Source organism: Oncorhynchus nerka, linkage group LG13, assembly GCF_034236695.1.
Source record: "Oncorhynchus nerka isolate Pitt River linkage group LG13, Oner_Uvic_2.0, whole genome shotgun sequence".
Lineage (NCBI taxonomy): Eukaryota > Metazoa > Chordata > Actinopteri > Salmoniformes > Salmonidae > Oncorhynchus > Oncorhynchus nerka.
In genome coordinates, this window is record NC_088408.1 from 35,209,286 (window position 1) to 35,235,181 (window position 25,896).

A 25,896-nucleotide genomic window follows, 5' to 3' on the forward strand; every position below is an offset into this window, starting at 1 on the left:
CACAGTTTTTTTGCTGCCTCTAACTTGAGATTGATGACTTTAATATGCCGAGATATTCCTCGTACTGTAAACAAGCATCCATCATGTCCAGTTTGGCTCGTCGCCCTCAGCACTTACAGATGTGGAATGACAAGTGATACCAAACTCGCCATCAAAACGCCGACGCGAGACAGGGACAGGCAAGAGCTTGAATTAGAGGGAGAGCCTATTGGATATCAGGATAATTGCTTCTGCTGCGCTGCTATGCATCGGCGATCTGTTCATTTCTTGCTCTACTACACATTACTTCAGTGTCACATTTCACTATAGACTCATCTGCATCCAGTGGTGTAAAGTACTTAAGTAAAAAATACTTTAAAGTACTACTTAAGTAGTTTTTTGGGGTATCTGTACTTTACTTTACTATTTATATTTTTGACAATTTTTACTTTTACTCACTACATTCCTAAAGAAAAGTACTTTTTACTCCATACATTTTCCCTGACACCCAAAAGTAGTCGTTACATTTTGAATGGCTAGCAGGACAGGAAAATGGTCCAATTCACACACTTATCAAGAGAACATCCCTGGCCATCCATACTGCCTCTTATCTGGCGGACTCACTAAACACAAATGCTTCATTTGTAAATTATGTCTGAGTGTTGGAGTGTGCCCCTGGCTCTCCGTAAATAAAAAATGGTGCCGTCTGGTTTGCTTGATATAAGGAATTTGAAATGATTTATACTTTTCCTTTCAATAATAATTTTAGCAATTACATTTACTTTTGATACTTTAAGTATATTTAAAACCAAATACTTTTAGAATTTTACTGAAGTAGTATTTCACAGGGTGACTTTCACTTGAGTCATTTTCTATTAAGGTATCTATACTTTTACTCAAGTATGACAATTAGGCACTTTTTCCACCACTGTCTGTATCCCTACACATATTCCAAGCACACCCGTGTGAAATAAACATGCTGCTGCAGTGCAGCCTGGGAAGCTGGTGCTGGCTTGCTTTCTATAAATATATCACACTCCATTCAACTCTCCAGCGACATCACTCAAAACAGATGTGACAACAACCAATCAGACAACAAACTCATGTTGATTCCCAGGGGCTTAACCAATAGGAGATGTAATGAGATAAAATATTCATAAAGCTTAAATGGCGTAATAATTTAGCGGTGGCCAGGGACTGGCTTTGGGGGAACGAAGCTGCCATGGTGATTAATTGGGGAGGGGACAGGGGTTGTCGTTAAAATAGATTTGTCCTGTGCTTAATTAGCAGGCAGTAAATCGGCCACCTCAAGGGAAGGCCCTGGAAATGTCAACTAGTCAGCAAATTGATAATGACAGGGTCTCCAACCAGCAGGTAATTGTTGGTTTTTAGAAAGGTTAGTAACAGAAAAATCTATGTGTGACCTATTTTTACAATATCGTAATGGATTCTGTTTGTCGGTCACATTCATGGAGGAACATGTGCACAAATAATGATGTATGCTTCACTAGAATTTCATTTTGATGTTGTGAAAGGAGTGATTGAGCCATGAGAAGATTTGGTGGGGAACATCACAGATGAACTATTTTAAACAGAGGCTCTCTCTGCAGTAGCTGGCTGTGTGTCTAGATTGTGCTCTCATTCAAGTGAAACCAAATTAGGTCACTCCTGACAGCAAAATCTACAGTCCTAGGGCCCTTACATCTGTTTCTCCTCTGTTCCTCTCTCATATTTCAAAAATAGTTCCTATGGAGACGTACGGATCATTTATGAGTGCCTTCCTAAGCTCCCTATTTCATTTCCATAATCAATACATCTCCATTGATCTATTCACAGCAGTTTGCAGGGGATTTTTCTATGTCTATGCTTGTATTTGCTGGTGTGTACTGTGTGTGTATTGTGGTGTCTTGAAAGCTATGGGGCAGCTGCACACCCAGCTGGAGGTTTATCCCCAGTAGGACACTGCTACATGGACAGTGTGTGTGTGTGTGTGTGTGTGATGGGATATTGAGGACACAGTCACCTCCATACAGCACACGAGGGAAATAAAACAAGTCTGCCAGATCTCTCATAGGGAGCTGCATCTGTACTACTGGGAGGGTAAAGAGAGAGAGAAGGACCTTCCCAATGGGCCATATTCACCTCAGGAGGTCATGTAGGTAGCCCCCTTCTCTCCCCTCTTGAATCCATCCCTCCCTCCCTCTCATCCTTCCTTCCATTCATCCCTGTATCTGTCTGGGGCACTCACCTTTTCACCCTCTGTTGCTCGGCCAGGTACTGTGGTCTTTCATCATCTGCCAGGGCTTTATATAATCACACACACACACACACACACACACACACACACACACACACACACACACACACAGCTAAAGCAACTACATACTGGATGTACTGTACGTACAGGACTTGCAGAGCAGAGATCTTGTCTTTGAGTAGCTCCTGGGCCTTGTTGAAGTCACACAGCATGTTCTGAGTCTCTCTGTTGTGCATGGCGTTCATCTCAGCCATCTCCCGCTCGTGTTTCTTACACAGGTCCTGTTCATGAGCCCTGATGAGAAGAGACCAGACCATTAAAGCCCATTCAGATCACGTCTTTATACGCCTCTCCAGCTCGGAGGCGCTGAGTCTCTGGTCCAGAGGTGTTACAGTATCCTAACGAGGCACAATTACCACAGACACATTCCTTTTGATCCTGCTGCCGCCAGTCAAATTGCATTCATCTTTGACTTTCTTTCGTTTCCTGACATACTCATCCTTTCCTTTCCTAGAAAGACATACATAATTCATAGCAGAGGGCTCTGGAGGAGAGGTATCACTGTTTCGCCATAAGTGAAAAAAAACACTCCTCTCTATTTACTTATTGATTTATTTTGAAATCGGGACAGATGGACAGGACTTTTCCAGGACATTTCACCAGCTCATTGAAATTCCCTGCATGGTAGCGGTGACGGTCTCCTCTCAGTGGGCTTTATGGCAGGGCTGCTCACTCTGAGGTACTGCAGTCGGAGAGAGAGACCATGAGGAGTACAGAGGAATATGTTTGCCTCTCCCTGAGTAACACCCTGAGGGACACATCATTTCCAATGTATTTATTTATTATGTTATTTTTATCTCAGAAACGAGGATTCGCCCGCGTGTTACATAATTGGAAGTGAAACGTACTCCACGAGGAGCTTGGAATCCTGCTAGCGATGTGTGTCGTTGATGTCACACATGCATGCACGCACAAACAGGCGTGCGCTGATGCGCACACATGCGCACTGGAACACTAGTTGTGTTAAATGCGGAAGACACATTTCAGTTGAATGCATTCAGTTGTACAACTGACTAGGTATCCCCCTTTCCCAATGGGACTCCCTAAATCTTTCTCAAACACCCAGAAAAGGCTACTCTCCACGACATTATCCTCACAGATAATCCTGATAGGTATCAGTCTGGTGTTTTCTGTAATGACCTTAGTGATCACTGTTTTACAGCCTGTGTTCGTAATGGCTGCTCAGTGAAACGACCTGTCCTGATTTGTCATAGACGCTTGACAAAAAAACTTTAATAAGCAAGCCTTCTTTCATGAACTGGCCTCTGTAAATTGGGATAGAATCAACTTGATCCCCTCTGTCGAAGACACTTGGACCTTCTTTTTTGATATTTTTAGTGGTATTGTTAACAAACACGCCATCATGAAGAAAAATATAATTAAAAACAGGTTCAGTTCCTGGTTCGACCATGATCTTGCAGAGTTACTCCACCTCAAGAAAAGGCTCGACACACGCATACTCAGGCTGACTGGCTCTCGTTGAGGCAAATTAGAAATAAGTGGACTCAGGCTATCCGGAAGGACAAAGTTAGTTATTTTAAAGAAAAGTTCTCTCTCTGAAGTTCGGGAAACGGTTAAAGACCTGGAGAATAAACCCTCCTCTTCACAGCTGCCCATGTCCCTTAATGTTGATGATGTGGTTGGTACTGATAAGAAGCACATGGCTGAGCTCTTTAATCACCACTTCAATAAGTCAGGACTCCTATTTGACTCAACCATGCATCCTTGTCCGTCCAACATTTCCTCATCTCCCAACCCTTCTAATGTGACTAGTCAGATGGTTTAGACCCTTTCTTCTTTAACCTCTTCAGTCGACCCTCTACTTTTTTGAACATTTTGTTAAAAATCGCGCAACATTTCAGCGCCCTGCGACTCATGCCAGGAATATAGTACGTTCATATGGTTAGAATGTGTGGATAGGAAACCCTCAGACGTTTTTAAAACTGGTTAAATCACGACTGTGGCTATTACATAACGTGCGTTACATCGGAAAGCGCAGGAAAACCTGATCACAGAAAATGGAAATAAATATCCTTGCGCCACTTCCAGCAATGTTAACAGTGAGCCGAATTAGATAAGACCGAGCATTCAACTCCCACAGCATCCCCATGTTGTCTAGAGTCTTGTGAATTGAATCATCTTTGATTCTGGGTTGAACCGAAACAGGGGCACCGCTTACCTCCGGTCTCCGCCCAGATCATTCCGGAAGAGCTCTCTCCTGAAATTTTTTCCAAGACGACAGCTAATGATATTTACATCGCCTACGGATGATTTTTATCGCTTATTAACGTTTACTAATACCTAAAGTAGCATTACAAACGTATTTCGAAGTGTTTTGTGAAAGTTTATCGTCTACTTTTTGAATTTAAAAAAATTACGTTACGTTGTGAAATCGCTGTTTTTTTCATTTATCACACAGTCTACATATAACGATATCTTGGCTTTATATGGCCCGATTTAATCGAAATAAAGACCCAATAGTGTTTATGGGACATCTAGGAGTGCCAACAAAGAAGATGGTGAAAGGTAATGACTGTTTTCTATTTTATTGTGCGGTTTGTGTAACGCCGAAATGCTAATTATTTTGTTTACGTCCCCTGCTGTGCTTTTCTGTTGTAGTGTATTGGTGCATGCTATCAGATAATAGCTTCTCATGCTGTCGCCGAAAAGCATTTTAAAAATCGGACTTGTTGCCTGGATTCACAACGAGTGTAGCTTTAATTTGATACCCTGCATGTGTATTTTAATGAACTTTTGAGTTTTAACTAATACTATTAGCATTTAGCGTAGCGCATTTGCATTTCCAGAGCTCTAGTTGGGACGCAAGCGTCCCAAGTAGAGGCAAGAGGTTAAGGTTGCTGCCCCTATCATCGCCAAGCCCATCGCTGACCTTTTTAACCTGTCTCTCCTCTCTGGGGAGGTTCCCATGGCTTGGAAGGCAGCCATGGTTAGTCTTTTATTTAAAGGGGGCGATCAAGCTGATCCTAACCGCTATAGGCCTATTTCTATTTTGCCTTGTTTATCAAAAGTGTTGGAAAAACTTGTCAATAATCAACTGACTGGCTTTCGTGAGGTCTATAGTATTCTCTCGGGTATGTAATCTGGTTTCCGCTCAGGTTATGGATGCGTAACTGCAACCCTAAAGGTCCTCAATGATGTCACCATTGCCCTTGATTCTAAGCAACGTTGTGCTGCTATTTTTATTGACTTGGCCAAAGCTTTTGATACAGTAGACCATTCCATTCTTGTGGGTCGGCTAAGGAGTATTGGTGTCTCTGTCTCTAAGGGGCCTTTGGCCTGGTTTGCTACCTACCTCTCTCAAAGAGTGCAGTGTATAAAGTCAGAACATCTGCTGTCTCAGCCACTGCTTGTCACCAAGGGAGTACCCCAAGGCTCGATCCTAGGCCCCACGTTCTTCTCAATTTACATTAACAACATAGCTCAGGCAGTAGGAAGCTCTCTCATCCATTCATATGCAAATTATACAGTATTATACTCAGCTGGCCCCTCCCCTGATTTTGTGTTAAACACTCTACAACAATGCTTTCTTAGTGTCCAACAAGCTTTCTCTACCCTTAACCTTGTTCTGAACACCTCCAAAGAAAGGTAATGTGGTTTGGTAAGAAGAATGCCCCTCTTCCCACGGATGTGATTACTACCTCTGAGGGTTTAGAGCTTGAGGTAGTCACCTCATACAAGTACTTGGGAGTATGGCTAGACTGTACACTGTCCTTCTCTCAGCACATATCAAAGCTGCAGGCTAAATTTAAAACTAGACTTGGTTTCCTCTTTCGTAATAGCTCCTCTTTCACCACAGTTGCCACACTAACCCTGATTCAGATGACCATCCTACCCATGCTAGATTACGGAGACAGAATTTATAGATCGGCAGGTAAGGGTGCTCTCGAGCGGCTAGATGTTCTATACCATTCGGCCATCATATTTGCCACCAATGCTCCTTATAGGACACATCACTGCACTCTATACTCCTCTGTAAACTGGTAATCTCTGTATACCCGTCGCAAGACCCACTGGTTGATGCTTATTTCTAAAACCCTCTTAGGCCTCACTCTCCCCTATCTGATATATCTACTGCAGCCCTCATCCTCCACATACAACACCCGTTCTGCACGTCACATTCTGTTAAAGGCCACACACATCCCTGGGTCGCTCGACTTTTCAGTTCGCTGCAGCTAGCGACTGGAATGAGCTACAACAAGCACTCAAACTGGACAGTTTTATCTCAATCTCTTCATTCAAAGACTCAATCATGGACACTCTTACTGACAGTTGTGACTGCTTGGCGTGATGTATTGTTTTCTCTACCTTCTGGCCCTTTGTGCTGTTGTCTGTGCCCTATAATGTTTGTACCATGTTTTACGCTGCTACCATGTTGTGTTTCTACCATGTTGTGTTGCTACCATGCTGTGTTGTCTGTGTTGCAGCCTTGCTATGTTGTTGACTTAGGTCTATCTTTATGTAGTGTTGTCTCTCTTATCGTGATGTGCATTTTGTCCTATATTTATATTTGTATTTTTTTATCCCATCCCCTGTCCCCGCTGGAGGCCTTTGCCTTTTGATAGGCCGTCATTGTAAATAAGAATTTGTTCTTAACTGACTTGCCTAATTAAATAAAGGTTCAATAAAAAATCAAATGAAATGTGATTAGTTATCTCTAGAAAAGCATCAGCCTCCATTATTTGAATTCATCACCAAACAGGCTTTTAATTCTAATGAGAGTTCTTGCCGTTCATTCCATCCGGGCCTTAGCCACACATTATGAATTAATATAAGAGTGAATTATTAATTATCAGCCTGTGGGAAAAGCATGATGATAGATTATATTTAGCCCTTGCCCCAAATAACAGTTTCATATTTCCTTATCAATTTATTTGGCCATATAACAAAATGTCAAAAGGGACCATGTCATCAAAGGGAATAACAGATGACAAAATATAAACCAGGACATCTAGCAGGGAGAGGCAAATTGGCCCCTCTCTTTCTGCCAGTATCCTTCCACTTTAATCTAACTTGAAAACGTTGCCAGCACTGCCAATGGCCACTGACAGTCACATCTAAACAAGAGGAAGTCGCACAACTGAACTTCTCGTGTTGTGATTCACCAGTCATCTAAATGAACTAAACAATCCAAAATAACCTTCATCGTGACCATATTAAAACGAGGTAGAGGCGTTCACCTGTAAGGATAGCATACGGAGACTCACCTACAGTGCCTTCAGAAAGTATCCACACCTCTTGACTAATTCCACATTTTGTTGTGTTCCAGCCTGATTTTGAAATGGATTAAATTGAGATTTTGTGTCACTGGCCTACACACAATACCCCATAATGTCAAGTGGAATTCAGTCAATAAGTATACAACCCTTTTGTTATGGCCTAAATAAGTTCAGGAGTAAACACGTGCTCAACAAGTCACATAATAAGTTGCATGGACTCACTCTGTGTGCATTAATAGTGTTTAACGTGATTTTTGAATGACTACCTCATCTCTGTACCCCACACATGCAATTATCTGTAAGGTCCCTCAGTCGAGCAGTGAATTTCAAACACAGATTCAACCATAAAGACCAGAGAGGTTGTCCAATACCTCGCAGAGAAGGGTACCTATTGGTAGATGGGTAAAAAAATGGCAGACATTGAATATCCCTTGGAGCATGGTAAAGTTATTAATTTGGATCAATAACACTTTGGATGGTATATCAATACACCCAGTCACTATAAGGATACGGGCATCCTTCCTAACTCAGTTGCCAGAGAGGAAGGAAACTGCTCGGGAATGCACCATGAGGCCAATGGTGACTTTAAAACAGTTACAGAGTTTAATGGCTGTTATAGGAGAAAACTGAGGATGGATCAACAACATTGTAATTACTCCACAATACTAAACAAACTGACTTCCGGCGCCGACTGAGATGGCCGCCTCGCTTCGCGTTCCTAGGAAACTATGCAGTTTTTTGTTTTTTTACGTGTTATTTCTTACATTAGTACCCCAGGTCATCTTAGGTTTCATTACATACAGTCGAGAAGAACTACTGAATATAAGATCAGCGCCAACTCACCATCAGTACGACCAAGAATATGTTTTCCGCGACGCGGATCCGGTGTTCTGCCTTACAAACAGGACAACGGAATGGATCGCATGCAGCGACCCAAGGAAACGACTCCGAAAAAGAGGGAAACGAGGCGGTGTTCTGGTCAGACTCCGAAAAAGGGCACATCGCGCACCACTCCCCAGCATTCTTCTTGCCAATGTCCAGTCTCTTGACAACAAGGTTGACGAAATCCGAGCAAGAGTAGCATTCCAGAGGGACATCAGAGACTGCAACGTTCTCTGCTTCACAGAAACATGGCTTACTGGGAAGACGCTATCCGAGGCGGTGCAGCCAACGGGTTTCTCCACGCATCGCGCCGACAGAAACAAACATCTTTCTGGTAAGAAGAGTGGCGGGGGCGTATGCCTCATGACTAACGAGACATGGTGTGATGAAGGAAACATACAGGAACTCAAATCCTTCTGTTCACCTGATTTAGAATTCCTCACAATCAAATGTAGACCGCATTATCTTCCAAGAGAATTCTCCTCGATTATAATCACAGCCGTATATATCCCCCCAAGCAGACACATCGATGGCTCTGAACGAACTTTATTTAACTCTTTGCAAACTGGAAACCATTTATCCGGAGGCTGCATTCATTGTAGCTGGGGATTTTAACAAAGCTAATCTGAAAACAAGACTCCCTAAATTTTACCAGCATATCGATTGCGCAACCAGGGGTGGTAAAACCTTGGATCATTGTTACTCTAACTTCCGCAACGCATATAAGGCCCTGCCCCGCCCCCCTTTCGGAAAAGCTGACCACGACTCCATTTTGCTGATCCCTGCCTACAGGCAGAAACTAAAACAAGAGGCTCCCACGCTGAGGTCTGTCCAACGCTGGTCAGACCAAGCTGACTCCACACTCCAAGACTGCTTCCATCACGTGGACTGGGACATGTTTCGTATTGCGTCAGATGGAAATATTGACGAATACGCTGATTCGGTGTGCGAGTTCATTAGAACGTGCGTCGAAGATGTCGTTCCCATAGCAACGATAAAAACATTCCCAAACCAGAAACCGTGGATTGATGGCAGCATTCGCGTGAAACTGAAAGCGCGAACCACTGCTTTTAATCAGGGCAAGGTGTCTGGTAATATGTCCGAATATAAACAATGCAGCTATTCCCTCCGCAAGGCTATTAAACAAGCTAAGCGTCAGTACAGAGACAAAGTGGAATCTCAATTCAATGGCTCAGACACAAGAGGCATGTGGCAGGGTCTACAGTCAATCACGGACTACAAGAAGAAACCCAGCCCAGTCACGGACCAGGATGTCTTGCTCCTAGGCAGACTAAATCACTTTTTGCCCGCTTTGAGGACAATACAGTGCCACTGACACGGCCTGCAACGAAAACATGCGGTCTCTCCTTCACTGCAGCCGAGGTGAGTAAGACATTTAAACGTGTTAACCCTCGCAAGGCTGCAGGCCCAGACGGCATCCCCAGCCGCGCCCTCAGAGCATGCGCAGACCAGCTGGCCGGTGTGTTTACGGACATATTCAATCAATCCCTATACCAGTCTGCTGTTCCCACATGCTTCAAGAGGGCCACCATTGTTCCTGTTCCCAAGAAAGCTAAGGTAACTGAGCTAAACGACTACCGCCCCGTAGCACTCACTTCCGTCATCATGAAGTGCTTTGAGAGACTAGTCAAGGACCATATCACCTCCACCCTACCTGACACCCTAGACCCACTCCAATTTGCTTACCGCCCAAATAGGTCCACAGACGATGCAATCTCAACCACACTGCACACTGCCCTAACCCACCTGGACAAGAGGAATACCTATGTGAGAATGCTGTTCATCGACTACAGCTCGGCATTCAATACCATAGTACCCTCCAAGCTCGTCATCAAGCTCGAGACCCTGGGTCTCGACCCCGCCCTGTGCAACTGGGTACTGGACTTCCTGACGGGCCGCCCACAGGTGGTGAGGGTAGGCAACAACATCTCCTCCCCGCTGATCCTCAACACGGGGCCCCACAAGGGTGCGTTCTGAGCCCTCTCCTGTACTCCCTGTTCACCCACGACTGCGTGGCCATGCACGCCTCCAACTTAATCATCAAGTTTGCGGACGACACAACAGTGGTAGGCTTGATTACCAACAACGACGAGACGGCCTACAGGGAGGAGGTGAGGGCCCTCGGAGTGTGGTGTCAGGAAAATAACCTCACACTCAACGTCAACAAAACTAAGGAGATGATTGTGGACTTCAGGAAACAGCAGAGGGAACACCCCCTATCCACATCGATGGATCAGTAGTGGAGAGGGTAGCAAGTTTTAAGTTCCTCGGCATACACATCACAGACAAACTGAATTGGTCCACTCACACTGACAGCGTCGTGAAGAAGGCGCAGCAGCGCCTCTTCAACCTCAGGAGGCTGAAGAAATTCGGCTTGTCACCAAAAGCACTCACAAACTTCTACAGATGCACAATCGAGAGCATCCTGGCGGGCTGTATCACCGCCTGGTACGGCAACTGCTCCGCCCTCAACCGTAAGGCTCTCCAGAGGGTAGTGAGGTCTGCACAACGCATCACCGGGGGCAAACTACCTGCCCTCCAGGACACCTACACCACCCGATGTTACAGGAAGGCCATAAAGATCATCAAGGACATCAACCACCCAAACCACTGCCTGTTCACCCCGCTATCATCCAGAAGGCGAGGTCAGTACAGGTGCATCAAAGCTGGGACCGAGAGACTGAAAAACAGCTTCTATCTCAAGGCCATCAGACTGTTAAACAGCAATCACTAACATTGAGTGGCTGCTGCCAACACACTGTCATTGACACTGACCCAACTCCAGCCACTTTAATAATGGGAATTGATGGGAAATGATGTAAATATATCACTAGCCACTTTAAACAATGCTACCTTATATAATGTTACTTACCCTACACTATTCATCTCATATGCATATGTATATACTGTACTCTAGATCATCGACTGCATTCTTATGTCACTAGCCACTTTAACTATGCCACTTTGTTTACTTTGTCTACATACTCATCTCATATGTATATACTGTACTCGATACCATCTACTGTATGCTGCTCTGTACCATCACTCATTCATATATCCTTATGTACATATTCCTTATCCCCTTACACTGTGTATAAGACAGTAGTTTTGGAATTGTTAGTTAGATTACTTGTTGGTTATCACTGCATTGTCGGAACTAGAAGCACAAGCATTTCGCTACACTCGCATTAACATCTGCTAACCATGTGTATGTGACAAATAAAATTTGATTTGATTTGAAATTACAGAGTGAAAAGAAGGAAGCCCGTACAGAATAAAAATATTCCAAAACAACTTGTTCGCAATAAGCCACTAAAGTAAAACTGCTAAAAATGTGGCAAAGAAATGAACTGTATGTTTGGGGCAAATCCAAAACAACATCACTGAGTACCACTCTTCATATTTTCAAGCATGGTGGTGGCTGCATCATGTTATGGTACAGTTGTCACCGGCAAGGGAGTTTTTTAGGATAAAAAGCAATGGAATAGAGCTAAGCACGGGCTACATCCGAGAGGAAAACCTGATTCAGTCTGCTTTCCTCCAGGACAATAACCTAAAACACAAATATACACTGGAGTTGCTTACTAAGACAACATTGAATGTTCCTGAGTGGCCTACTATAGCTACAGTTTTGACATAAATCAGCTTGAAAATCTATGGCAATACTTTAAAATGGATGTCAATGATCAACAACCAACTTGACAGAACTTGAAGAATTAAACAAATTATAATGTGCAAATATTATACAATCAACGTGTGCAAATCTCTTAGAGACTTTACCCAGAAAGATTCACAGCTGTAATCGCTGCCGAATGTGATTCTAACATGTATTGACTCAGGGGTGTAAATACTTATGTAAATTAGACATTTCTGTCTTTCATTTTCAATAAATATGCCAACATTTCTAAAAACATGTTTTCACTTTGTCATTATGGGGTATTGTTTGTAGAAGGCTGAGGCAATACATATATTTAATCAATTTTGAATTCAAGCTGTAACAGGGGTATGAATACAGGGGTATGAGTACGCAACGCGCCGGAACAACATTACTGTAGATGGCCTGTTATTGTGTCAACCCTCCTTTGTGTCACCCCATAATGCTCTGTGGTGGGGTCACGGCCCTCCCCTCCTGCCCTCTCCTCCCACCCACCTGATCTGCTGGTTGGCCTCACTGCGGATCTTCAGCACCTCCTTGCCCTTAAGCTCCAGCTCCTTGGTGAGCGTGTTGATGTTTTCATTCAGTGTGTGGATTTCGTGGTCCAGCTCAGCAATGTGGTTCTTCCTCCTTACCACCTCCTCCTGCAGGTCTGAGATACGGCCCAGCAACTCCCTCTCCTTTAGGGTAATAGGCAGACATACACAGGCAACACACACAAAGATACACAGAAACACACAAAAATCAAGAAAAAAACAAACACGTTTGAGTTAGCATTTGATCTCATTTGTGCATTATTGCTGTGCTGTTGTGCTGCTTCCTTGTATTCCCAAGGGGTACTGTGATGTTGGATACCATCTTTACAGTGCCATGATGCTACAGCTTAAGTGGGCACACTCACATACCATGGTCACTAGTGATTAGGCCTGGGAATTGCCAGGGACCTTACGATACAATATTATCATGATACTTAGATGCCGATACGATCTGTATTGTGATTGTCACAATTCTATATGTATTACGATTTGATACAGTGATTTTATTTCAATTCGATGTTCCAAACATATTGCTCACCATATGTCTGCTGCAGAGAGACATGAGAGAGCCATGAGAAAAAAAGTTTTATCAGTCATGGAAATTAGAGTCCTGAAAACAAATTGGCTCCCTATTTAAAAATAAGATGGAGAACAAGCTATGAAGGAAAAATACTGGAGTTTTAGCGCAAATATACAGGCAGCAAGAGCAAAAATTATATTGCGAGATTGTCAAAATGATACGTCAAGGAAACTGTACTGTTCAGATGGGTTAAATGGAGAAGTAGCCTGAAATCTGGACACTGATTGTAGGTCTATAACCTATCATATAGCCTAATCTAATATTAACTCCTGCAGAATTAAGCATTTCTTGCAGTAAAATTATACACCAAATGTACATTTTGACTCGAGAACAGGAGTGGAGAAATATGATTTATTTCATTCAGCATCTTGAGAAAATGAATGCGCAGTTAGCAACCGTCTGTAATGGTGCTATTTTATCAGCATAAAATCTTTATTTCAAACATCATAAAATATGCATCCAAGCTGAACTGAAATCTTCTCAAAAACATGTTGTGTCGTTTTTAACAGCTTTACATTTTCTTAAAAACGGTCAAACTGATTTTGCAAGTAAAATCTTTCCCATTGTAAGGGGTGCGTAACTGGTGGCAGGGAAGTCAGACGCAGGAGAGCAGAACTAGGTAATAGCCGGAGCAGTTTAATTCTAAAACCAACAGTATCAAGAAAATAACAACCTGGGTACAAAACCCAATGCGCACCAGTCAACATGTGCACAAGCACTTACAACAAACAATACCACACAAAGACATGGGGGGAACAGAGGATTAAATACACAAACACGTAATGAGGGAATGAAAATCAGGTGTGTTGGAAAACAAGACAAAACAAATGGAAATGGCCCTCTTCTAGGGCAACAAGTAATGAGAGAAGAGAAGCTGCATTTATATATTTATAGACAAGTTGATTAGCAAATAGGCTATAAACAGAAACAGGCCTATATGTAAAAAAGGCCTGTAAAAAAAGAGTTCTGCAATCTCTGACTGTACAGCTAATTTTCTATATTTACGGGTTAGGTTGGATGCGGGCCTCAGATTTTCACTTTATCACATAGTCAGGGGTTGCTAATGGGTTAATAGCAACAGTGGTGGAAAGAGTACCCAGTTGTCATACTTGAGTAAAGATACCTTTAATAGAAAATGACTCAAGTAAAAGTGAAAGTCACCCTGTAAAATACTACTTGAGTAAAAGTCTAAAAGTATTTGGTTTTAAAAATATACTTAAGTATCAAAAGAAAATGTAATTGTTCAAATATACTTATGTATTGAAAGTAAAAGTGAAAATAATTTCAAATTCCATATAAAAAGCAAACCAGACGGCACCATTTAATATATATAGATATATATATTTTTTTACAGAGAGCTAGGGGACCACTCCAACACAGACATCATTTACAAATTAAGCATTTGTGTTTAGTGAGTCCACCAGATCAGAGGCAGTAGGGATGACCAGCGATGTCCTCTTGATAAGTGTGAATTATACTATTTTCCTGTCCCGCTAGCCATTCAAAATGTAACGAGTAATTTTGGGTTTCAGGGAAAATGTATGGAGTTAAAAGTACATTGCTTTCTTTAAGAATGTAGTGAAGTACAAGTAAAAGTTGTCAAAAATAAAAATAGTAAAGTAAATTACAGATACCCCCCAAAAACGACTTAATTAGTACTGAAGTATTTTTACTTAAGTACTTTACACCACTGAATAGTAATTGCGGGCGGATGCGGGTGAACAAACAGCTGACCCGCGCATTACTAATGGCCACCACTCAACCTCTCTCTCGCAGCACTAAATGTTTTACTTCCCTGGACACGTGTGCTGTGAGGTTGTTAGTACTGATGCTGCTGATATGTCTGAGCTTTCTGCACAATTCTCTAAATATATATCTTATATTAATAAAAAAAAAAGTGACTGTTCTGCTTGTATTTGTTTATACTTGTCCGAGCTACAACAACGTGCTAGATGACTGTTATTTCCCCTGGAAAAGGTCGCATCCCAGGAAAAAGGTCATCTCCTGACTATTCGCTCAAAACCTGGCTGTTGCTGTCTGACCCAGTCAGGGTCCATTGTACTGCAAACCTACTGGTAAAGCCTTCACTAGAATATTTAGTGTATTTAGTCAAATGTTCAGTATGTAATAGGGACAACGATACCATTTAAATCTAGACGGACTATTATCACTTTCTTTCTCAAAGTTACTGTAACAGTTAACTCTACAGTTTGATATATTAAATGCCAACATCCCCTTTTGCCCAGGCAGAAATACATGTAATTACCTGATTATACTGTTCAGAGAACTATAACTACATCCCAGTTGTAGATTAATCATGCTTTGCTTGGCTCAAAGATCATTTCCCCCTTCAGCAACGGCACATCCTTTAAAAAGTCCTTCCCTCTATAACAGAGACTACGCTAAGAGTTCCCACAGCATACCGTCAAGTCAAACTCTGGTATTGAAGTTGATGGCTCTTGTGTAATCCGATTACAATCTGTATTCATTTTGAATTCCTGTAAATATAATTTCATGCCAGCCGATTGAGGTGATAACAGTAGTGTAGTTATTAATGTGTGGGCCACTGCAGGGGGCTGGTTTCAGTGGACTAGCTCACTCTCCTCTCTATAGAAGCTTGCTTACCCATCCTCTGCCTAACAGAGATTCACTGCGACATTTCGGCTGACTCCCAATCTCCCCAGTGGATACCTGTTTTGCTTGGAAGCCAACATGATTGCCATGTCTCTGCATGGGTTGGTCGTGGATTACACAGGTAGAGGTAGACAGTGCTGAACATCAGTGTGGGAAAGGGAGTTTTTGGCTATGTTCCAATTGGCATGTGACCCTATCTTTGTGTATGCAGCGGCTGGTTAGGCGAGTGCGTGTCTGCGTGTCCATTTGTGTGAAAATGTGTGCGCGCAAGTTGATTTGATTGACGTGTGCCTGGGCCGTAAAGTGAGAGAGTGGTGGCAGCTCTAATAGCAGCACTGAGCCTCACAGTGAGGACCCTAGGCCGACCTGCAGAGATTCAGAGGGACAGTCTGAATACCACCCGGACAACTAACCCTCTCCGTTACGGTGGCACTATAGAATAGTAATATTCATTGTCCATCTAAAGATGGACACTCTGTTGGAACTTAGAGCAAATTGTATGGTGGAGCCATTTGAGCGGTACTTCTCAAAATCAAACAGACACTTTTCTAGGGCAAAAGAAGCTTTAAAGGGTTTGGACAAAATGTCACAGGAACAAAATAGCACTTCAGGTTTCAAAGATTCCTCTGAGGGGATGGTGGGAAGTTGGTAGATGGAGTTCCCAACTCCAATAATCACCATATTTGATCTCTGATCTTTGACAAAAAGCTCTTTAAAAAATGATTTAATTTCTGTGGCTGGCTGACACTTAGTTTGACAGCAGTGCGACTGGAGGTGGGTAGAGGGTACAGTACAGTGGTAGAGGTCTGGGAATAGGAAGGTCTCAGCGAGGAGCTGATTAGAAGACAAGTATACTGGCCTCGTGAGGCTCTCTGAGCCCCAGCTCCCCAGTCTCTCTCTCTGCTTCCACAGGATTGTCTGTCTCTACAGTTCCAGAGCAGACTGATCAAAAGGCCAGCCAGAGCACAGCCTCGTCATTAGCGGCTGGAAGCCACATACAGAGAGAGAGAAAGAAAGAGAGGAAGTGAGAGAGAGCTGAGTCACTAGAGGGAAGCAGTCAGATCTGTCTGTGATCAGTCTGTGATCAGTCAGATTAGTCTGTGAAGCCGGAGTGATTGGAGGTACTGAGACCCTCACCCCCAAAACTCAACCTCTCCAGGGCTACATCACATCACAAGGATGGGAGGTGTCGAGCTGCTGCCATTAGTCCAATAATTGCCACGAACCAGAGAGTGGTGAGTCACAATGGTAGATGAAATCTTTCTTCAGCCTCCATAAATGATATGAGATCAAGTATACCTGTGGTTTGAAATCATACCCAATACTGCCACAAAGCAGGAATAACTCCAGTGCCATTGATCCGCCATAGAGGTGACACTGAAACGTTATTGATAAGGAAACTTCTTTACAGATTAGGCTCTGTCATAGTAACTATGAGTCACGACCACTGAGGGGAGAGACCATCCTCCTTCCCCACCCCAGCAGGAGCGCACCTCCTCTAAACATCCCTATCTGCCCAATAATCTGGGAAAATAGAGGCATCTATCACAGTTTGCAAACAGGCCACGGCGTGTCTCCGCCGTGAAAAATAGGTCCGCAGGTGATGAGGAGCCATTAGCGATGCTTCAGTTGTTGGAGATGAATTGAGCATTTACAGGCCTGTGTAGGATTTCATTAAGACAAGATCTCATAGACAGACATTGTTTTGAGGAATCAGTCTCCGGGGACTAGAGCGTGGGGATATTAACTTTCAGATACAGAAAAACACGAGAGGAAAGATGACACAGACCTCTCGATGGCCAAAATGCACACAGGCGCGCACACGTACGCAGGCACGCACGAAAGCACACACACACACACACACACACACACACACACACACACACACACACACACACACACACACACACACACACACACACAGATAATATGTAGCTACCATGAGCAATAGTATAAAAAATAAACATTCTTCAGAGACGTTTGTCTGTCAGAAGCCGAGCATTCGTCTGTGGGGAAAGCTGATCACTATCCCCAGCAAACGCAATTCTCCACACCGCAGACCAGGCCTGCTAATCTCACAGCTCATTAAACAAGCCAGCACCGTGCATCTCTCAGGGGCCACAATTATCGATAAGGCAGCGCAGAGCTCAGCGCGGGCCCCGCCGCCGCCAGCCGAACCATCAACAGCTCAGCACAGGGAGTTATTTGTTAGATACATCTCTCCGTCTCCCAGAAAGAGGACGAGCAAACACTTTGTACCTCTCTTCAGATGGCCCTCTCTCTATCTACTGGGCTGGAGGGACTGTTCAAAGGAAAACACCCTGCTCGGCGTTGCTAAGGCTCTTTGATTAAGGCACATGTTCATTCTAAAGATCAGAACTTTGCCATTTACTGCCATTTACAAATTACCTCGATTAACTTCTACCCCCGCACATTGACTTGGTACCAGCACCCCCTGTATATACAGTTGAAGTCGGAAGTTTACATACACCTTAGCCAAATACATTTAAACTCAGTTTTTCACAATTCCTGACATTTAATCCTAGTAAAATTTCCCTGTCTTAGGTCAGTTAAGATCACCACTTTATTTTAAGAATGTGAAATGTCAGAATAATAGTAGAGAGAATGATTAATTTCAGCTTTTATTTCTTTCATCATATTCCAAGTGGGTCAGAAGTTTACATACACTCAATTAGTATTTGGTAGCATTGCCTTTAAATTCTTTAACTTGGGTCAAACGTTTCAGGTAGCCTTCCACAAGTTTCCCAGAATAAGTTGGGTGAATTTTTAATTATTTTTAATTTAATTTGTAATAATTTTTTATTGAATATTTGAAACATACAATATACTTGCAGTGAAGCCGCTCAATAACTACATCATACCAGTCATCCAACAGATTCCCATTCAGAGCGACACACAGAATCATCCAGGGTCAATGCCCTGACCGATCTACCACCAGGCCAAAAAACGTGAACCCTCCAAGACCCCCCACAGTTTCCCAATAGCTGTCCTTCGACCATTGGAGACCCCTCCCACAGTACCCCCAAGAAGAAAAAAAATAAAAAATACAATTAATTCCATTCCCACCCCCCAAGAACCCCCCAATGCACCAACAACCAAGATAATGAACTAAAGAGAAAAAAGAAAACAGCAAACAAAAATGCAAATAAATAAATCATATATTATATATATATATATATATATACACATTTAAAACAAAGGACATCAAGGACAACTAAAATCATAACAGCAATGCTAACTGTATATGTTTGTGTGTATGTCTGGCACTATTACATGCATGTGTGTGTTCTTGTGTGTGTTTATTTGAATGAGAGTGAGTGTATATGTGTACAAACACCTGCACGGCATCAGCCTCAGGCAAACCGGCATTAGTTGTAAAAACACTGCTACTTAGTGTCATTAAAATGTACTTTTCAATATGTTTTATTTAGACTTTTTTCTTTTTTTTTAGACTTTTTTTAAAACAAACTTTTATCTTTGACCATCATTCTATCTCTCACACAGCAACTCCACTCCCACTTGTCTTCAATTCCACATCCCAACTCTCAGCTTCCCTCAGCCCATCCCATCTATCTCTGCTGGCCACCCACTTCGGGTTTCTAAGCAACACATATCTTTCAACTATGCTGTGATGTTTAACGTACAATTTCAATCTATCTAATCGAATAGAAACCACAGATTGCGAGTTGAAGATAAATACTTTTACTAAGAGTATTAGTATATTAGTGACTGACCCGGGCTCTCCAGATCTCCTAACAGTACTATTTCTAGGGTCAATTTTAGATCAATGCTATGTATTTTCAGCCATTCCTGAACATGAGATCAGAAACAGGCTACCTGAGGGCAATACCAGATTAAATGATCTATTGATTCTGTATCCTCACAAAACAATCTGCAGAGCTTCGATGATTTTATGACCCAAATATTCAACATTTTGTTGGTGGCAAGAATTCTCTATAATAATTTTAGCTGAAAAGCACAAAGTCTTAAATCTTACGTTGTTTTATATATCAACTCATACACCCTGTACCATGGAATCGGTACATCAAACATTTCTTCCCAACTATTTTGCAATCTGTATGGCATAGTTGTCAACATCCTGGTCCTCAAATGAAACTGGTATACTTTCCTATTTATGCTATTTTTTTTATTCCTCTGCCAGTTTTGATCCTTTATATTGGGCAGACAGACTAGTTCCCTACCTCCTTCCGCTGCCACCTGCCTCCTCCATTTTTGGGGCAATGCTGTAATCAATTGGTTGAACTCTTGGATTGAGCAGACCTTTCCGTACAATTCTGATAACTCCATGAAGAACATAACTCGACCATTCCAATTTACAATATCATTTAAGAACAAAATACCCTTTTCAAACATCTTTCCCATAAATACAGGTATTTTATCAACCAGCACATTTGAGTTCAGCCATAATATTTGTTGTCATATTTGTTCTATCTTTTCAGGGGGATGACATTGAAATTGTAGTCAGCTCTGCAATGCTTGTTTGAAAAAGAGAGATACTTTGAAAAAAGTATCATTTTCAATTAATCGAAAATGAGACATGGCAATCTACACAAAGGCAAAAAGGCCATTTTTAAACAATGGATGAGCTTTTCTTATTAATCTACTTGAGAACCATTTAGGGTTCAAATAAAACTTTTGAATGAGTGAAGCTTTTAGAGAGAGAGGTTTAGTGCTTTTATATTTAATAATCTCAACCCACCCAATTCATATTCATTATATAGAATATGAATAAAGCTAAATACTTTTTGCTCATATGATTTCAAAAACGAATCATCAGGAGTAGGCAGTGCCATAAGTAAGTGAGTAAACTGAGATATGACTAAGGAGTTAATCAGGGCAAATTTTCCATAAATAGAAAAGTATTTACCTCTCCAAGGTTGCAGGATCTTGTATATTTTTACAAGTTTTCTATTGAAATTCATTGTGTAGAGCTTATTTATATATTTTGTGATATGAATACCAAGTATGTCTACTTCACCATCAGCTCATTTTATAGGTAAACTGCAGGGTAATGTAAAAGTTGTATTTTTTAAGGATCCATTACGTAATATTGTACACTTATCATAATTAGGTTTTAGTCCATAGAGTACAGAAAAGTTATCTAGATCTTTAATTAATGAGACATTGCAGGGATCTAGCTTGCTGACTTAATATAAAACTTGAGTCATTGGCATACATGGACGCCTTTATTTTTAAGCCTTGGATTTCTAATTCTCTAATGTTGTTATTGGATCTGATTTTAATAGCTAGCATTTCGATGGCCATAATGAATAGATATGGTGACAGCGGACACCCTTGTTTAACTCCTCTTGACAATTCAAAACTTTCTGAGAAGTAGCCGTTATTTACTATTTTACACCTGGAGTTGCTATACATTATTTTGACCCATTTTATAAGAGAACTACCGAAATTGAAAAAATCCAGGCATTTATAAATAAAATCCAGTCTTACTTTATCAAATGCCTTTTCAAAATCACTATAAATACCATTCCTGGCTTCTTATATGTTTCATGATGTTCTATTATTTCTAGTAGTTGTCGTATATGATCTCCAATGTATCGTCCATGTAAAAAACCTGTCTGATCAGGATGAACAATACCTGGTAAAACCCTTCTAATTCTGAGTGCTATGCATTTTGCTAGTATTTTTGCATCACAACATTGAAGTGTAAGGGGCCTCCAGTTTTTTAGATAGACTGGGTCTTTATATTTGCCATCTGGGTCTTGTTTTAATAATAGAGAAATCTAACCTTCCTGCTGAGTACCTGACAGACTACCATTTCTATAGGAGTAGTTAAAACAATCAAACAATGGAGCTTTTAGTATATCAAAAAATACTTGATATACCTCTACCAGTATGCCATCAAGCCCGGGGTTTTTCCACACTAAAAGGATTTAATAGCCTCAAAAAGTTATTCCTCTGTGAATTTGGCCTTCGCACCGATCTTTCTGTACATTTGTTAATTTTCTATTTTTTATATTATTTGGAAAGAATTCCTTACCAATTCCTTCATTCAGTGGGAAAGGATGAGACGGAAAAGTGAACATCTGCCTAAAATAATTTGCCTCCTCTTAAAATATCATTCTGAGAATCATAGATGGCTGTAACAAGTTTCTGCAAATTCTTTTTGTTAGCGTTCCTGTATTGGAGATTCAGGAAGAATTTTGTGCATTTTTCTCCATATTCCATCCAGTTTGCTTTGTTTTTGTAATATATTACATTAGAACGTTCTTGAATAAGTTCCTCGAGGTCTTTTTGTTTTTCCTCTAACTTATTTTGTGTCTCTGTAGTATAGTTTTTATTGCTATCTTCCTGTACTATTAGTTCATGGATTTCCCTTGTTAGTCTTGTCTCTTTAGCCAGAAACTGCTTTTTTATTATTGATGAATATCGAATTGAGTGACCCCTGAAGGTACATTTAACTTACATTTAACTTATTTTCACCTCCGGATGAAAAGCGTGCCCAAAGTAAACTGCCTGCTACTCAGACCCAGAAGCTAGGATATGCATATAATTGGTAGATTTGGATAGAAAACACTCTACAGTTTTTAGAACTGTTAAAATAATGTCCGTGGGTATAACATAACTGATTTGGCAGGCGAAAACCTGAGAAAAATCTATCCAGGAAGTGGATTTTTTTTATGTTTGTAGTTTTCTATTGAATGCCATTACAGTATCCATTGACTTAGGACTCAAATTGTACTTCCTATGGCTTCCACTAGATGTCAACATTCTTTAGAAAATGTTCCAGGCTTGTATTCTGAAAAATGAGAGAGTAAGACCACTCTGAATGAGTGGACCCTACAGTGTCCCAGAGGTTTTTCATGCGCACGACTGAGAGCGCGCCTTTCTTGTTTACCTTTTATATTGACAAAGTTATTGTCCGGTTGAAATATTATCGATTATTTAGGCTAAAAACATCGTGAGGACTGATTATAATCATCGTTCGACATGTTTCTACGAACTTTACGGATAGTATTTGGATTTTTCGTCTGCCTGTTGTGACTGCGTTTGAGCCTGTGGATTACTGAACAAAACAGGTTTTTGGATATAAAGAGGGACTTTATAGAACAAAACAAACAATTATTGAGTAAATGGGAGTCTTGTGAGTGCAACCATATGAAGATCATCAAATGTAAGTGATTAATTTTATCGCTATTTCTACTTGTGTAACTCCTCTACTTGGCTGGTAATTGTTTGTAATGATTTGTCTGCTGGGCGCTGTCCTCAGATAATCGCATGGTATGCTTTCGCCGTAAAGCCTTTTTGAAATCTGACACCGTGGTTGGATTAACAAGAAGTTCATTGTTAAACTGATGTATAACACTTGTATGTTTTATAAATTTTTATAATGAGTATTTCTGTTTTTGAATTTGGCGCTCTGCCATTTCACTGGATGTTGGCCAGGTGGGACGCTACCGTCCCACATACCCTAGTGAGGTTAAAGGTATCCCAAACAATAAGGGGATTTGCTGAACCTACAGTATATAAACTTGTAGACAAATACATAAAAAAGATAGACAAACAATAAACACATTAAATTATAAAACAGTTCTCGACAATAAAGAGAGAGGGAGAGAAGAGAGCGAGATCAGGTGTGTGTGTGTATGTATAAGTCCGTATGTGTAAGCAAGCATGTAATTGAGTACGTGTGTGCTCATATCCACTTCATAATGTTCAGATAGTTTTACAGTTCCCATACCTTATTTTTACCGTCCCTGTAGAATTTACTACAGCCACAGTGTTATGGAGCTGTCTTGGAATAGCTGGCTATCTACAAGAGTTTGTCCACAATGATAAAGGCACGCCTACCATCCTTCCTTTGTTGTCTTTGTACTGGATACAGCTGAATTTTGGGCCCCATTCCTCCTGACAGAGCTGGTGTAACTGAGTCAGGTTTGTAGGCCTCCTTGCTCGCACATGCTTTTTCAGTGCTGCCCACAAATTTTCTATGGGATTGAGGGCATTGTGATGGCCACTCCAATACCTTGACTTTGTTGTCCTTAAGCCATTTTGCCACATCTTTGGAAATATGCTTGGGTTCATTGTCCATTTGGAAGACCCATTTGCGACCAAGCTTTAACTTCATGACTGATGTCTTGAGATGTTGCTTCAATATATCCACATAATTTTCCTTCCACATGATGCCATCTATTTTGTGAAGTGCACCAGTCCCTTCTGCAGCAAAGCACCCCCACAACATGATGCTGCCACCCCCGTGATTCATGTTTGGGATGCTGTTCTTCGGCTTGCAAGCATCCTCCTTTTTCCTTTTTATGGCCAAACAGTTCTATTTTTGTTTCATCAGACCAGAGAACATTTGTACAAAAAGTATGATCTTTGTCCCCATGTGCAGTTGCAAACCGTAGTCTGGCTTTTTTTATGGCGGTTTTGAAGCAGGGGCTTCTTCCTTGCTGAGTGACCTTTCAGGTTATGTCGATTATAGGTCTCGTTTTACTGTGGATATAGACACTTTTGTACCTGTTTCCTCCAGCATCTTCACAAGGTCCTTTGCTGTTGTTCTGGTATTGATTTGCACTTTTCGCACCAAAGTACGTTAATCTCTAGGAGACAGAACGCGTCTCCTTCCTGAGCAGTATGACGGCTGCGAGATCCCATGGTGTTTTTACTTGCATACTATTGTTTGTACAGATGAATGTGGTACCTTCGGGCATTTTTTAATTGCTCCTAAGGATGAACCAGACTTGTGGAAGTCTACAATTTACTTCCTGAGGTCTTAGCTTATTTATTTTGATTTCCCATGATGTCAAGCAAAGAGGCACTGAGTTTGAAGGTAGGCCTTGAAATACATCCACAGGTACACCTCCAATTGACACAAATGATGTCAATTATCCTATCAGAAGCTTCTAAAGCCATGACATAATTTTCTGGAATTGTCCATGCTGTTTAAAGGCACAGTCAACTTAGTGTATATAAACTTCTGACCCACTGGAATTGTGATACAGTGAATTATAAGTGAAATAATCTGTTTGTAAACAATTGTTGGAAAAATGACTTAGTAGTAGATGTCCTAACCGACTTGCCAGAACTATAGTTTGTTAACCAGAAATTTGTGGAGAGGTTGAAAAACGAGTTATAGTGACTCCAACCTAAGTGTATGTAAACTTCTGACTTCAACTGTAGCCTCATTATTGTTATTTTACTGTGTTACTTTTTATATATTTTTTTACTTTCAAAAAAGTTTGATTTGATTTTGAAATAGCCTACAGTGAAAAAAAAGAGGCTTTGCTGCCAGTGCCATGTTCATCTCCATAGGAAAAACAAAAACCCTGTCGTAACCCTGACATAATAGCCTGCTTCTGTTGTGATACAGGTCCGTCCTGATACGTCTGACTGCTGAGCTGAACACAGACAGTTTGAAGGAGAGGGGGCTTAGAGAAGGTTGTTGGTTGATTGAGACACCACCAGGAAGCCTGTTTATGCCATGAGAGATGTCAGATGTACAACTAGTACTGTGGTGCTTGGATATGGCAGCCCTATATGGGATGAGAAGAACAGGCCATGGTTCACTTCACACACACCTCTCAGGTGCAAAAACCAGGCAGGGCATTTAATATGCATTTGGGATATGCATTCCTGTCTAATACAAGCGAGAAACACGCCTCAAAGACCTCAATATATTTCCTGTTTTGCTTTCCAGGTATCCTCGCAACGTAACATGAGGTGGATCTCACATTGAAATAGCTTACAGTCTTGCTTTGCTGCTATGTTCATCTCCATAGGAAAACCTAAAACAAAACAAAGCCCCTGCCATATTAGCCTGCTTCTGTTGTGATAGGGGCCTGTCTGTGGTAATAGGTTTAGACGATTACTGTGTCACGGTGGGAAGCGAAGCCTTTTGCACTGGAGTAGGTACCCTGGCTCGTTGGCCTCGTTTTACTTGGCAAGTGGAACTGTAATTGCCTTGTAACCCGAAGACTGACTAGCGTAGAAGTAGGTCCCCTCAGAAACAGCTGTGTGCCTGGGCCTGAACATCTCGCCATGGCCATGAC

General features: G+C 41.6%; 1 protein-coding gene across 3 annotated transcripts in view; it reads right to left on the bottom strand.

The window, feature by feature from the left end:
• LOC115139442 (protein FAM184A-like) overlaps positions 1-25,896 on the bottom strand; it is a 154,565-nt gene that overhangs the window by 5,904 nt on the left and 122,765 nt on the right. For all 3 annotated transcript variants that reach the window (XM_029676816.2, XM_065026360.1, XM_065026361.1), the window contains exons 14-15: positions 12,587-12,771; positions 2,384-2,530 (exon numbers count right to left, since the gene is read on the bottom strand). In XM_029676816.2, the coding sequence (XP_029532676.1) occupies positions 2,384-2,530; positions 12,587-12,771 (332 nt within the window). The remainder of the gene's footprint in view (positions 1-2,383; positions 2,531-12,586; positions 12,772-25,896) is intronic.